This window comes from Tauraco erythrolophus, chromosome 3 (genome assembly GCF_009769465.1).
Source record: "Tauraco erythrolophus isolate bTauEry1 chromosome 3, bTauEry1.pri, whole genome shotgun sequence".
Taxonomy (NCBI): domain Eukaryota; kingdom Metazoa; phylum Chordata; class Aves; order Musophagiformes; family Musophagidae; genus Tauraco; species Tauraco erythrolophus.
Window position 1 is genome coordinate 91,235,221 of NC_141467.1, and position 15,815 is coordinate 91,251,035.

The following is a 15,815-nucleotide window of genomic DNA, read 5'->3' on the forward strand; positions in this document are numbered from 1 at the left end:
CAGCAGTGGATGTGGCAGGGAAGTTCACCCCAGGAAAAGAAAGCCGGTATTCCTGGGGTGCTTCCAAGAATCACTGCAGAATTTAATCTCTCCCCACTGGCAAACCCAGGTTTGCATCTAAGAAATGCCCTGTGGTCAGCACCTCAGCTGCCTTGAACACCTCCTCTGAAACAGTATATGTACAGTTTGCATATATATGTACAGTATATGCCTTCCTCTCCCACCCTGCAGGTTATCTTTCTTTCACCCAGGCTCTACAGCTTACAGTCCAGTAATAAATAAAAGCAATTTCACATTGCTTTTTACCATATATAGTGATTTTTTTCTACTTTTCAACAAGTTTCCAACATGAGAATCAGCTGGGGACTTTTGACCCCACATTATTACTATTGCATAGCTCTGGATGGTTAGTTTAGTGGAAAAAACATGTTGACTTTTGAGTAACAATGTCACTGCAAATCTCTCAAGGCTAATTCTTGATGACAGCCACTGTAAATACACTAGAACGTGCACAGAGCTGCAGCCTGGCCCTATTAAAGGCAATGGGATATTGTGTATTAACTTTAAGGAGAGGAAGTTCATAAACCAGAAGCGTGCCATGTGTCTGCTTAAAATGACCTGTGAATATTTTACATATGAGGTCTAGGTCTACATGATCTGCTACAGAGCAGTTACCCTTTCAGATAAGATTTTGTAATAGAAAAAGCCTCTTCTATTCAGCTTTTCGTAAGTTTATAGAAATGGATACAAAAGGGAAAACAGGATTAAAGATCCCATGGCTGTACAGTTTAATACCGTTAAAACTTACTTACCAATGCTTTGATGCTTTAACCCCAAATTATTCCCCCAAATTTTTACATTTTCTACCGCACTAAGCCACAGAGTTGTGCTGTCCTCTCCACTCAGCAAGCTCGGAGGGAGAGACAGGAAAACACACAAAATCTGTCTGAAAGGTTTTGTAATCTTTGCCTCACTACAAGTGGTGTGGACTGAACAACCTTTTGCTAAAAATTAACAGTGTGCCTTCTTACATGACTCTAGGTAGAAACGTGGCGTCTGTGCTTGTGGCTCTCATATTTTTGTCTACAAAATCCCAGATATGGCTAAAACATACAGTATTTTTTTCAGAGCAATCGCAGTCAGCTTTCCACACCTGTGCTGGATGCACAGGTCGAAAGAGTGGTGTGTAAATAGTGGCCATTTTTCCACGCATCCCAGCTGGAGAGGCAGAGATGCCCAGGTAGTGTCTGGATGGGAGGTATTCCTAGGCATAATCCTAACACTGTTACTGTAGCAAATCCACATTTACCAGTTGGTACAGTGCCTAAAACAAATTCTGAGATTACTGATTTAAAACTACATGATCTCATACTGATACAATCCCTGTGCATTCATGGGTTGGCTTTCCACAAGTCAGTAGATCTCAAACTACTTTTGAACTGGACACCAGCTTTTCCCTGTGGCGTAAAATATTTTCAGAGTCCAACTGTGCAAAACTTGGGGTAAGAGCTGCAATTGCAAGCTCAGCTTTCTACGAAGATCAGCTCAAACACAGGGTTACAATTAAAGAACAAGCTCTCAGGGGCAGAGGGGACACCACCTCATGCTCAAGGCCATGCCCAAATCCTGTGGCCAGGCACAGTGGAGGAGTGGACCACAGACACAGTGAATGGTTACTTCTCAGGCTGGGAGTAGAAGGGAGACATCTCATATACATGAGACATAACAGCAGGAGAGCTCGAGGCTGGTGTCAGTTTTTGTGACTCATGTCCCGTGCCTGAACTTGACACATCATGAGACTTTTGATCTCCCAGGAAAGTCTTTGCTAATTAGCATACAGAAACAAAGACTCAGGAGAACTTCTAGGTTTTTGGGGTTTTTTTTTCGTTTGTTTTTTTTTTTTTTTTTCCAAAAGCACAAAAATTGGCACATTAAGAAAAGAAAGGCCTTCATGGAAATCTAAATCAAAACCCAGAACCTCATTTAGCCTCTCCACTTCCAGACAAGGTTGAATTCAGGAAGAGAGCAAGCGAGAAAGAGAGAGCTTAGAAATTAAAATAAGAATGTTTTCGTTACCTTTTCTGCAAGCCAGCCTAGATGCCTAATCTCTCGACTTCCAGCAATCCCTGTTTTACCCAGCTGGTCTCTGACCTCTGCAATCACCCTGGGGATGAGCTCATTGACACTGGAGTGGATGGCATTGAACCAGGCCTGGGCTGTAGCTGAATCCTTACTCCTGAGCACCACGGTGTGCTTGGCATCAGGTGAATGAACTTCAATAAGTCTAGAAAAACGGGGGGGGAAAAACATTATGTTCACTCAGATACCGTTAGGAGGCTAAATTTATTATCTCACTTAAGAGTTAGCAATGAGTTAAAAAGAATTATACTAATATTAAGACCTAGCATTAAAAACTTACCTTTACAACACCTCAGTAGAGTAGGATCATCTTATTTGAAGCCAGGTCTGTACTGGCATTACACTAAAGGGATTTGCCAGTGCTGATGCAACCCCGCATCTAGTATGTCAATAGGATTTTCAAATATAAAGGCAAGAGAAGCATTCATCCATTAACATTCACTGACCCAGCAACCACCCAGAACTGCATGGGAGATAGCTGTGGAGAAGCCAGGGATAAGCTGCTGCTTATCGCAGCACACCCAGAGTTTCTCAGTGTGTTTCTTTTACATATACAGAGCTAAATGAAAACCATCCTCATCCCAAAAGGAGAATTTTTCTTAGGATTGCGCTGTGGTTTCAGTGACACCACTAAGTATCAGCCAGAATCCCACCGCAATTGCCCTTCTCCAAGAGTTACCAATGTCCTCAATGCTCCATTTAGGTCCTGCTAACAATGGCAGGAAGAAAGTGCTAACGGCAACCGCATGATTGTTGCTGGCAAGTATCTTCTACAGTTTTCCAAACTCCTTTGTAGAGAGATTTTCTTTTTCCAAAAAAGCATGCTTACTAGACCATCCTGTGGGCTTCCACCCCACCACTGTGGCTTGAAAAGCACAAATGAACATAGTTTTCAGGAAAATTAATCCTGTCCATCATGGTTATGGGACCTGTGCCAACACCTTTGCTAACAACAACAACAAAAATGCTTTGAGAGGCAGCTGCAGCTATTTCAGTTCTGTTCTCAGCGAATTTACTAGTTATTAGTGGGGATTTGTGTGCTCTTTATAGCTTTGTAGGCCACTTGTACTTGAACATTTGTTAAATAACCAACAAAGTAATAATAGTCTGGTTTATCTCCATGTAGCGATTATAAAACCAAACCCTGGTCATTGCCCATCACTCAACTCTGTATGACATTTGTGCTTTTTCATTGTACACATACAGTGACAGCCCCTGAACGTCACCCACACAAATTTGACCTGAGATCTGAGCCTAAGCATGTACTTCTGTCCTGTGTGTTGCTGCCCAGTCTCTGGGACACCCAGCGAGTCCTTTCTGGAGCAAGAGAGTAATTAGTTCAGTGGAATTTATTCAGGTCGAGGTTTGAGACAGCACTGTAATGCAAATATTTGTTATGCAATTACAAAATCCTGCAAATTGGAGCTTAACTAACAATTATGAGGCTTTAACTAATTGGTTAAACCAGAGCAGAATCCAGAACAGAGGGCGACTCGATCTGCGCAGCTCTCTGGGGCTTGGGCAGCGAGGACCGCTGGTCTTGTGTTTGTTCATTTCGGGAAGGGGAGGTCTCCACATAGACACTGCTCTAAAGATAGAAAAGGTCATGATTTTCCAAACTCAGCAGCTGAACTGTTCAGGGTCCTAAATCACTGTTTGGATAGCTCAAAAGGTGGGTTGATTTTTCAGAAAGCGCTGAGCCAACACAATAACGCACGTTTCCTCAGTAAAGCTGCTGGAGCTCACCACTGTCTGACAGTAAAGACTCTTATTTAGCTGCTCCAGGATGCACCAGGGATTCAACTTCAGGTACCGAAAGGAGAATTCCTTGTCAGGTGATGCAGGTCTGGTGAACAAGAAAGCTACATTTGTAGACAGGCATGTTCCCAATCACAGTCTCATTTTTTCTGAACAGCAAGAAAAAGCCGTCTCCCTGACGGTTATGATTTAGCCATTTGTGTCTTACGATCAATACGATCGCGCACAGCTACCACATCCTGGTCTGGTTTTTTTTTGTCAGAAACACTGCTCTCTCACCGCCCTATGAACTTGAGTTTGCACTTGTAGGCGGCTATCAATGGAAACAAACTATACAGGCTTGGATTTTCAAAGTACATTGTGGTAGCTGGTGAAATGTTGCTTATTACTTACAGAACACTTTTTGGCATAAGAGGTCACGGAATTTTACAAATGAGGTCAGCAACAGCATCCCTGTTTCACCACCTAGAAAGTGGGAAGGTGCATCACCCAGACAAGGCAGGGAACGAGCCAGAAGCAGCACTCAGCATTTTCCACACTCTAATTCCCATTTTAATGCTTCTTTTAAAGAGAAAAAAATATTTGGACCACACAGCAGTACTGTGCTGGTTTTGTGAAACGTTAATGCACTGTATGGATTGTGTGAAACAATGCTCTTTAGAAAGCCTGTGGTTTCTCTAAGGGAACCCCCACCTCCAAAGTCGCTGCGTATTGTGTGGTTAACAAAGCACTGAAGAAGGACTATAAAGACACAGAAGAACGTGCTGATTTTTCAGTCGTGAAGGAATAGCAGCAAACTTTGTTTCATTTCTTTTTAAGTTAGAGTTGTAGCAGGCTTTGGTTTAAAAATGTTTGATAGACCATAGTCATTCCACATTTGATAAGGCCTTTTTCTGTAGGAGTGTTCATTATCTAGAGCTGAAAGAGCTTCCAAATGGCAACTCACTTCCCTCCATTTGGAAAACGCTTAAATTCTTACCTAAAGCAAGTGGATTGACGTACAAACTAGTATTTTGCTACCTGGGCCTTCATCAAAGTGTATTTCCCTTGATGGCGGCTATTTAAGTATTTGTACAAGAGTTCTGTCCCCTAAAATCATGAACATATAGACAGCTCTTAACAATTCTGTTTAAGGGGTTCTAAACTATGCATATTCTAAAATATACATATTCTACTGTGATATCAATGTATATATTCTAGTACACATATGCACACACACATACTGAGCCATGCTTGCAAAAACACTCCTAAAATATCATCTCTCAGTGACTTCTAATGGGGTTATTTTGGGGACCACTTGTCAGTCATCGAAGTTTGATTGGTGACGCACTAACATCTGCACAAAGTCTACCTTGCTCCCTGAGCTGAGTGACAGGAAGATTGGACAATACATGCTACAGTTCTCAAAAATGAGCTCGAAATGGGAATAAATGCTGCTTTGACAGCCCTGAAACTGAATTCTTTTATCCACGGCACTGGTCCAGCCCGAGGAATACGTCTGTAAGCATCATTCTTGTGCAAGCTGCTAGGTAGGACACCTTTTTTATTCATACCTTAAGGACGAAAATCTAAATCCTCAACTGCCTGAACTGGCTATTGCCGTAAGATCCGGGCACTAAACTACCCATAGGAAACTGGGCTTGCAAATTTCCAGTAAAGATCCTGGACTTCTGTCTCCACAGTCAATTGGGATAGAGATACTAAAAGAAACTTAAAATCTTCCTGGAAACCCACGAGCTCCGACCACAATCAGATGCTGAAAGCACTTCATCCCTTAAAACCCTTTTCTGCCTTTCAGCCTACGCTGCTTTGATTCACCAATCCATTTGGATGATGCTTTTTGTATAACAGCTGACTGATGGCATTTCCACACTTTCTGAAAAGCAAAGAAATACCAGTGACCTTAGTAAACGCCAACACTAAAACACTTAAGCGTTTCCAGCAGTCCAGCCATTGTAGCTTTGATTCGTTCCTTGGCTAAACTGACCACCACTTACTGACTTCTGTTTATCTGCAGTTCAGTGATAAAGTTCCCTTAATTCCCCACTGAATTGAAATATTTAGGGCAATGCCACAGCTGTGTTTATTCTCACACTCCACCACAGTTATGTAAATACTGCATATGGAGCTGTTTCTGATAAAGCTCATACCAACCCAAAGGAATTATATGTTAGCACTAGATGGCTGCCAAGATGCGCGGCATCTCTCCAGCTCGGCAATGCGTATGAATGATATCACATTTTCTCAGAGATCATTTGGCGAGCCTTATAATAAAAGAGTAATTTTCTCTCTGTTTCTCCAAGAGTCCCACTGAGCCAAGGTGTGATTCCAGCATCCCCTTCTCCACCTGAAGAGCATGGGGTGACACAAAACGCAGTGCCTCCAAATGCCGTAACCTTGCATGTAAGAGGCCAAAACTCCCTCCTTCACTGCATCATCCAGAGCTTTTACTTTACAGAGGATCAGAAGAAGTTGAAAACAAATGTTTGATAGACCAAAGTCATTCCACATTTGATAAAGCCTCTTTCTGTAGGAGTGTTCATTCTCTAAGAAATATCTTTTACCAAATCTCTTGACAGCATTGGCTCAGGACCAGATCAGGCACTGATTTACACTTTGTGCCTTCTCCCAAGTCAGATTATGTATTCAGTGACTGATTAAAGTGTGGAGTAAATCTCTTGAAGTTAATGATAAGCTGGAGCCAGAGTTATTTGAGCCCATCAAGCGACTTTGATTTTGCACCAGCATAGCCAGGAACAAAACACTTTGCCACTGACTCTGCAAACTTAAAAAGGAATTGAGGGCCAAACCTCTAACTCCATCTCCTCCATCATTGTCTGCACATGAAACCATGGTAAGTAATTTTGTTGATTTCTGAGTGTACAAACACAGGAGCCTTTCCAGCATAAGGGGGGATTTAGAGAAACACAATCAGAGATTATATTTACATAGTTGTAGGTTTTGTTATAAAATAAGTAAAAAACCCTGTTAAGGTTCTTTTCCAGTTCCACGTGCAGCATCAGGAGATGAACCAGGAAAAAATACATTAAAATTAAGCATGGAAACTTTGGGTTCAGGCTGCAAGGAAAATATTCCATAGAGACACTGTTAGGCTTGCAACAAATTCCCCAGCATACACTGAAGAAGCACCTTCATTTGATACACTTAAATGGAGGTGAAAGCAATTTTACCAAGCGAGCACTATTTGGTAATCAAGTGGAATTTTTCACTGTGAAAGTCTCTTGGTCCCCTCGTCATCACAAGGGTACCTGCTGTATTAACAGTGACTTGCTGATTTTCAGCTTACAGTAGTAAAAACGACATAGTTGCTTGTTTCTTGGGAACTGGACTAGACTGATGTCCAAACAGAGGGTATATATATCACTAATGAGCTCTCACAGTTGAATTAACTTCTATATGCCACCAGCTGGGCTTTAATAAAAGGGACATCAGCAGAGCTGTGCCGCATGCAAGTAAGGAAAGGATTCAGTTCTGCAACAGACTTGCTCACACCGCTGTGTGCCGATTCCGACTGGTCTGCAAAGCACACCACACGCCGCCTTCTCTACCCAGAACAATGACAAAAGTCATTTCATAGTTTTTAAATCTCTATGGATGTTAAGAAGCAGCATTCTTTCCCCACATTGCCCAGAAGACCTCTTATCTTTTTCCTTCTTGTATTTTCTTTCATATTCTGGTTGTAATAAAGCTGAATATTGGTAATGCAGGAATACACAATCCAGCCCTCTTCACAGTGGATTCAGCACCAAACTATGGTGGAAGCGCTGCTTCAAGGAGCAGTGGCATCAGTTACTTGAGGGGTGGAGGGGAAGAACTATTTCAGAGGTATAGTAGGAATTTGATTTAATGTTCAAAAGATGCTGCCTGAAACTTTAAGACCAGAAGATATTGTGATTGGTGCAGCCAATACATTGACCACAGCTCCCTGCTGCAACTCTTTCACAGCAAGAGGGAAAGTGTAATAATGCTAGGACACAAAAAATTGTTTCAGCCAAAAAAGCACCTTCTGCACCCAAGTAAACCTGTTGCAGCTGGAGCTGTGTCTAAGCAAAGAGCACCTGACTATAGCTGCTAAAAGTGGTAAATGACCCCTTCAGATTGAGTTGAGGGTGGAAGGTCTCATGATGCTGCATAAATAAGAGATCATGGACTTGGAGAAGAATTAGATGTCTTCTGAGAAAGAACACCACTGTCATTGTTGTGGTAGGCAGCACTGTAGTAGGACCTACAGGAAAGAAAGGGACAGGATCTATGAGCATGGACGAAAACTAATAGGAAAAGGGAACAAATGAGCAGGGCTGCTGATAGATCAGCTCCGTCTTGCAGATGAACTGACATGGGAGAAAGTCCCTCTGGAAGAGACAAACAGCAGGTCCACCTCAGCTAGCAGTTTCTGTCCAAATGTCTCATTATTTTATATGTTCATTTTGGGGCTTACACAATCAAAAATTCCCAAGGATTACCAGTTAGTTGTCAAGTGAAGCAAAATAGAAGCCAAACTGTTCACCAACCACAATGACAAATGCGCAAATTCCCTGTGGATCAATCATTGGCCTCTGAGCGCTGAGGAGAGGGCACCCCTGGGAGCCAGCCTCTCGGAGATGCTGCTGGCCTCTTCAGGGACGGCAGCCATGGGTCACCTCCCAGCACTTTCACTACTGGCAGTAAACTCATCTTCCCATTTAATAGACTCAGAGATCGATGGAAAAGCTGTACGTAAGTGATGAGAAGAAGTGACAACTTCAGTGTAACTCTCCTTGAATTCCTGTCCTGAAAACAGGAATTTCCATCAGCAGAAAGGCATATAAAATCTGGAAGCGACAAAAGGGTATTAAACTAGCAATGTCTGCACGTACAACTTAAGCACTGAAGCCCAGCCCCAGTATCTACCAACACTGAGCTGGGGCACCTCTAATGGCAGCTCATCACTCGAGGCTCCCACTGTGGCTGTAATTTGCAATTTGCTATGATACAAGTGACTACAGAAAGCACAGGAGAGAGCAGCTTTGAATACACCAGCTGAAAATCCTGCACGTTGATTAACAGCAGGTCAGGTCAGATTGGAGCTTTAAGACTGAAATCCAATTTGCAGACCTGCTGATAAGTGAGGGAAAGCCCAGCACTGAGCACAGGACAACAGCCAGGCAGGAAAGAGAGTCTCGAAGTTGTCACTGGCTCCATGCCATAACATAACAGGGACAAGGAGCATGGCAGGAAACTGAAACCCTTGCCTATCAACTTTCTTTGTTTGGCAGATCTCAGAGTGTTAAAATTGCTCTCCAACATTATCGAGCAGCAGCTTGGATGTCAGCACTTGCACACCTTTACATACATGATTAACTGTTTGCCCTACTCTGTCCTGCCCCGCAGCACTTGCACTGTTCTTCTTTTTCCTTTAGTCTGCAACACATTTCTTGGAGCATTTCTCTTCCTCCATCTCTTCAGTGCTTTGATTTTTCTTTTTTGCAAAAATGTTCACTAAGTAAAGTCTGCTGCAGTTTTCACTCTCTTGGTTCATCGCTTTGCCATGTTGGTTGGCTTCTTTCTCCATCACTTTTTCTTAATTTGTTCTCCTCCCTTCTCTCCATGAATTTCTCAAGGCAGTTTCTTCTTCTTGTTCCCTCTCCTGACTAATTTCCAATTAATTTGTTCTTATTCCTATCTCTCTGCTCAATCTTCTACAGTTGAAGCTGGTTAGAAAAATCAAAATGCTTTGACTTTTTCAAAACTCCCCTAACTGAAGCAGTGACTGGAAAAAAAAAAAACAAAATGCAACACAAAAACCCACCAGCGTATCTTCTTTTTCTCCATTAACTCATTATTTAAATATTTTCACAGAAAAGAAAGATTTTGCTTAAAAGTTTGCTACTCTAAAATCCAGCTGAAAGCATTCTGCCAGCCTCAGTTACTGCCACCTCCACACCACACACATCCTTCCTCACCACCCACTCACCATGACATTTTATTCCTATCAGGTCACATTCAGTCCTGTTCACAAACAGACACACACACATACACAAAGTTTTATTTACACTCGCGTCTCTGCATGCATGCACAGACACTTTTTTTGAGTAACACATGCAGGAGCTTTGTCCATTGCTGTTTGATTTGTTCTGGAGAAAGGAGGGACACCAGGAGCTTGCCTGTCCACCCCAAAAGGATGGGGAGGGGAGAAAGCCCCATGTTACTACATCAGGGGAAAAGATGCAACTTGCTTTTCAAGAAAATGAGACATGACTAATCTCAGATTCACCAGGACCTACACAGATTGAAGCTCAGTCACAACTTGCCATAACTATCCAGTTCTACACTGGTATCTCAAACACTCTGCAGGAAAACTCAGTGGTTTCCAACGTGTCCCCAAATCCTGGCACATTCCCCCAGCAATTCACTTCTCAAACTGTTGCCTAGATACCACAGCAGGTCCTTCGGACACTAGCAAGCTATTTTAACATGATTTAACAGAACAAAAGTAAACCTGAAGTAAATAAAAGTAAAGGAACATCCAATGTTCAACCTAGTTTCCTGATGTGTTTGTATAAATGAATACCCTTGAGGTTGCTCTGCAGAAAATGGCCTTTGGATTGTTTGGTGTTGTCTTTTTTTCTTCCAAATAACTTAGCTGGTGATTTGACTCAAAGAGATCAAAATGCTTCTCTTCACAGAAAAGGACAGTCCTATAGAGGTGTCTGATCTCAGTGGCCTTCCAAGAAGGCTGAGAAGAAACTGAGGCTAAGACATAAGTTCTATGACTCAGGGTAAAATCAATGACCTGTTTGGCTGGTGGGGAGTTTCACAAATGTTGGAAAATAACTATTCCTAATAACGAAAAAACAAAATAAAGAGTTCACCCTTTCTGCCTCGAGGCTTCAGAGCTGCAGCACCTACAAAGCTGGAAAACTGCTCCTTATCAAGACAGATAACTGTAGCTTCCAAATGCACCAGCAATTGCAGAGCTGCCTGAAAAGCAGCTGATGTAGATGACAGAGGACTATCAGATATCCCAGCCTGAACCAGTTATTAATTCTAGCAGTTAATGATTTGCCCCAAAATTCTGTTACAAGAGAAGAAACTCAATATTATGGGTCTCTCATCTGGCAACCCTAGCCCTGAATGCATTAACCCTAGCTACCAAAGAGGATCCCACAGCCATGCAGCTCTTAGAGAGGACATGTTAGTGTATCAAGGAGGAGGCCTTCCCCATTGCCCAGCCATTCATCCATCCCACCACTCCACTCCTCTCCCCCACATCCCAACATCTTCCCTCTCCTACCCTCAGGGTATTGAAGGGGACGCTGTAAACGCCTTTTTAGCTAAATCATCGAACTTCTCTCAGCCTGAAAAGAAAGAACAATAGATAAATCTCAAGCGCCACTTGTTCATCCCTTCCAGTAAAGAGCAGATTTTGGGGGCAGATTAGCAATTACAGTACTATAAACAAACAAGAACAGGACAAGAAACATCCAGCTTTACACAAACAGAGGATTTGGATCCATAGCAGTAAAATAGTTGGGAGCTAAGGTTAAAAACTCACATTCACTTTGATTTTAAATTCGCTGTGCCTTGTGGGCAAGGATCTAAAGGGCTTTGCAATGGTAGATCATCGTTCTACAAGAGGCCATGCACACTGCAAGGTCCTGGCACAACGGGGTGGTTTAAGGGTGAGGGAAGAGTCAATTACAGTTTCACTCTGATTATCGTCATTTTTGTTCTTTTCTGGACTTGAAATACATCCTTTCAAGTTGCTTTACTTTAATGTTGGATTGTTGATTTCTTCCCGAGTTTAACAGTAATCCAAACAGATAATAAACACAGCCCACCAGGAAAAAAAAACACAGTAACAAAAATTCTTTATATAAATCAGGAGTTTGACTCTAGCAGGCTCAGTGACTCCTTCAAAGGACTTATTGATATTCAAATAGCAAAACATGTCTGTACCAATAATGATAATTAAGTGCTAGATGCCTTTCATCCAAGGATCTCAAGCTGTAGCTCACAATAACACTGAGAATTAAGTATGGTCTCTCTCTTTCACAGAGATTTTGTCTACAGCCAGAGAGCAGCTTAATAACAGCACGAGGAGCAAGGCACAAATTCCTTGGGGAGGTGTGGAGAAGGACTTTTTAAACTGTGTGTCCATCATAGTATCTTTACCTTTGCTCTTTATCTCATGCATACAGAAGTCCTTTATCTTTCTTTTGGCCACCTACAACACATAGTAAGAGAAAAAAGATCCGAGTTTCCTAAACCGGAGGCCAGTCCTGCTAAATCTGTACTGTCTGTTAGGAAGGGAAGATATCTGCCCCCCAGGAAGCCCTGCAGAACAGCTGGTGTCCACCCAGGGCTAACACAGCTCTAGCATGCAGCAATGGTGCCAGCATTGTGATGGAAATGGTCCATCGCCTCCTTAGTCCTGGGTCCAGGGCTCAGCCTTTGCCCAGCACCTAACTCCATCTGTGCTTCTACCAGTAGCCAGTGCCATCGGCTGAGCCCAGTATTGTCAAACTACCTCTTTAAAGGCAAAAAACAAGATAACTGAGACCTGTACTCTGCAAGGGCAGCCATAACTCATTCTCTAGTACCATGGTCACTCTCTATGGCAGTGCCTTGCCCTCTCCCAGCCCCACATCAGGTATGTGACTTGGGGTATCTGCTCCTTCATCAGTGAGCAAAAAACACGGGCTGCAAAACTGCACACCTAAACCATGCTGCTCTTCGAGGAGAATTCAGCCTTTGCTTTGCATACTCGTGCGTGGCAACACCAAAGTATAGCCCTGTTTACCGAGCAGGAAACAGGCAGCGTGGAGGCATAAGCCAGCCCATGCTTTCATCAACAAGATGTCCAGACTCTTCTGCATTGCCTAATACTTGCCTTCCTGCCCCCTCAGTCACCATAAAATTATAGCAACATGAGCTTTAAGAGGTGCAGGAGCTAAATGTCTGTCATTCCTGAATAGAATAGAATAGAATAGAATAGAATAGAATAGAATAGAATAGAATAGAATAGAATAATTTCAGTTGAAGGGACCTACAATGATAATCTAGTTCAACTGTCTGACCAATTCAGGGTTGACCAAGTTAAAGCATGTTGTTACAGGCGTTGTCTAAATGCCTCTTAAACACTGACAGCCTTGGAGCATCGACCACCTCTCTAGGAAGCCTGTTCCAGTGTCTGACCACCCTCTCAGTACAGAAATGCTTCCTCATGTCAAGTCTGAATATGTCAAGTCTTGTAGTCCTTTTAAAAAAAATCTAGTTGTGCTTTGGATCAGCAGTGAAACTGGGAGTGCTGGCAGGTCCCAAACTACACACCGTCATCTTTCGCAGAGTTTTACTGAAAAGGCACAGAGTTTCTACTAGTATTTGAGACATCATGTATATAAATAATCAATCAGCCTCACAGCTGAAAATGCATCAGAAAAACATTCAAGAAGTCCATTTTTGGACACTGATGTCCTATAATAGTGTCACAGCTCCTTGACTTCTAAAGATGCTTGTCTTTTTAGTTCATCTTCACAGTCTTCTCTAACTTCTTATGTTTGTAACCAGTATTCATGACAAGTCTTTTGGCACAAAGACTGGTTTTTACTGTGTCGTATTCAATCTTGTTGAAACTCAAACTTTTTATTTTAAAGAAGCCTCAACTTTTGTTTTCATGCCTTATTGTAACAAAAGGAAATACATTGAAATTCATCAGAATTTATTTTACATTTAATATTTTAAAATTTAATTTCAGAATCACACAGGGATATTTCATGCTTACATAAAGTACATGCTTATACACCCATCACAACTCAAAATGTTAAATCTCACTGATCCTGTTACTGGACATTACTGACATGTTATTAAATAATGTAAGAAAAAAAAAATTTAAAAGAATGTATACAAAAGGAATCAATCTGGGGAGCGACAGCTTGCAATAAATCTTACAAATAATTCTTTTAGTGAATCAGTAATTCCCAGTGGGAAAAAAAAAAAAAAAATCAAAGTAATGAAGCAGCTTAAGTCTATAGCTGACTTTGTAGTAACTAGGTCTCAGTCTGTCTTGCACCTCCCTGTCACCCCGGGAAGTTCAGGTAATTCCCAGCCGCAGCTCAGTGCACAGAGCCCAGGATGAATGCCTTCCATCTGGTTCCTCTGCCACCTTTAAAACATACCCACTCAATTTTACCTTCTGATTGCAATTCTCAGTCCGACCCTGAAACAGACAACACACAAAGAAACTTCCTTATCTGTTTCTCTGCATGTCCTCGGTGCGGAGTCTATGAACTGCACCAGTACTTGCTGCAGTGCTGCCACTGTGTGCAGCTGGCAGACGGCACCACGCTGCTGGGAATCTGTCCTTGGCTCATTCATCCCAACTTCCAAACCAAAGCAAACCTTTCCCATCAGAAGGCCACATCCTGCCAACGAGTAATTCGATCGTTAAGACTGGATCCCTGCTGAAGTTCCCTGTAAGGATCACATCGCTCTGGACTTCTGTCACTGGATAAATGTGGTCTGTGCACCTTAAGTGCTGGCAGGATCAGGCTCACACCTCCTGGGTTTGGCCGAATGAATTGCAAGCAGGATTTTAGGGTGATTTCAAAAGCAGATGGGAAAGCCTTTTCAGTCCATGCAGCACAGCCTTATTCCTACGGGGAATGTCTTGTCTCCTGTGCTGTGTAGAGAAGTACCTTTGTATCATGTTCCAAGACTTTAAAAGCACCAACAGAAAAAATTTCACCTCAAAGACCTATTTCCTTTTATTTTTTTCTCCTATTCCTTAATACCATCACCAGAAATTGATGAAAAGATTTTTATACTGCAGTAATATTTACTGCTTATTAGTATTACTAGCTGTGACCATTCCCACGTGTCCCTTCATTGGGAAGGGATGCTCCTCTGTGAGGTCTGACATTAACCTTTAATGCTGCCACCAAGAAGGACACTCACCAGTAAAAACACAGGCAAACAAAAGATTTAAGCAGTAATTATTTTAACCTCGTTTCTTCCAGCCTAAAATACAACTATGGCCCCTGTGTTTACATGAGAATGACACAGATGCCACTAACATGCTCTGCTTCTCTTTTCCTGTTGCCATGTTTGTGCTGCCAACAGTGCTCTTCTAAAGCCATCCAGCAAAGTGACACCATCAGTTCTAAGATCGATGTGTGTCAGGTCACTGGGCTGTGAAACAGAAGTGTCATAAACATGTAAGGACATGGCTTGGGCCCTGCTGTGAACGAAGATCAAATTATTTTTTGCGGAATCAGATTACTATCTTGCGACATATTCCAGTGGGAAAGGGTCGCTGCATTGTAATAGAATTTCTACTGGGAGATATCATTCCAGTGTTCAGAATTGTTAAAAAAAAATCTGAAATAGGTAAATATGCGAATGGATGGGATGCTACTATTGCGCTGCAGCTAGCACGATAGTGAGGTACTGTGTGCTTGGATGGAAAAATCCACCTTAGACTGTACACTGCACTGTTTTGGACTACATTAAAAATCAGAAGTCACTCTTTCCACAGGAAATGACAGCAACACAAAATGAAAACCATGATAATAAGCAATATGACTCTCCCACGCATTACTTCCTAGTAACACCTAAGAACACACATGCTTGTAGCACACTTTGAAAAAGTCAGCTCCATCGCAGAAGTATCATGAGCAATGAGTGTGTCCCTCTGAATCAGTCCTCCTGGCCTTCAAACAAAACTGATGACCAGGAGAGTAACAGAAGTTAACATGTGTAAAGCACTGTTAGATTGTGCTAATTCCAACAGTGTGACTTTCACGGGTATTTTTAAAATATGCCGTGGCAGAGAGAACAACAAACTCTCAGACTAGTGATACAGCTGTCAAACCTCAACACCTCAACTACACAGATATATGTGACAAAAAGTGGCCAAT

General features: G+C 42.2%; 1 protein-coding gene across 1 annotated transcript in view; it reads right to left on the reverse strand.

Annotated features, from left to right (window-relative positions):
- The window catches only part of SNTB1 (syntrophin beta 1), a 120,304-nt gene that overhangs the window by 38,626 nt on the left and 65,863 nt on the right, over nucleotides 1–15,815 (reverse strand). The window contains exon 3 of the mRNA XM_086608800.1: nucleotides 2,077–2,284. Within this exon, the coding sequence (XP_086464926.1) occupies nucleotides 2,077–2,284 (208 nt within the window). The remainder of the gene's footprint in view (nucleotides 1–2,076; nucleotides 2,285–15,815) is intronic.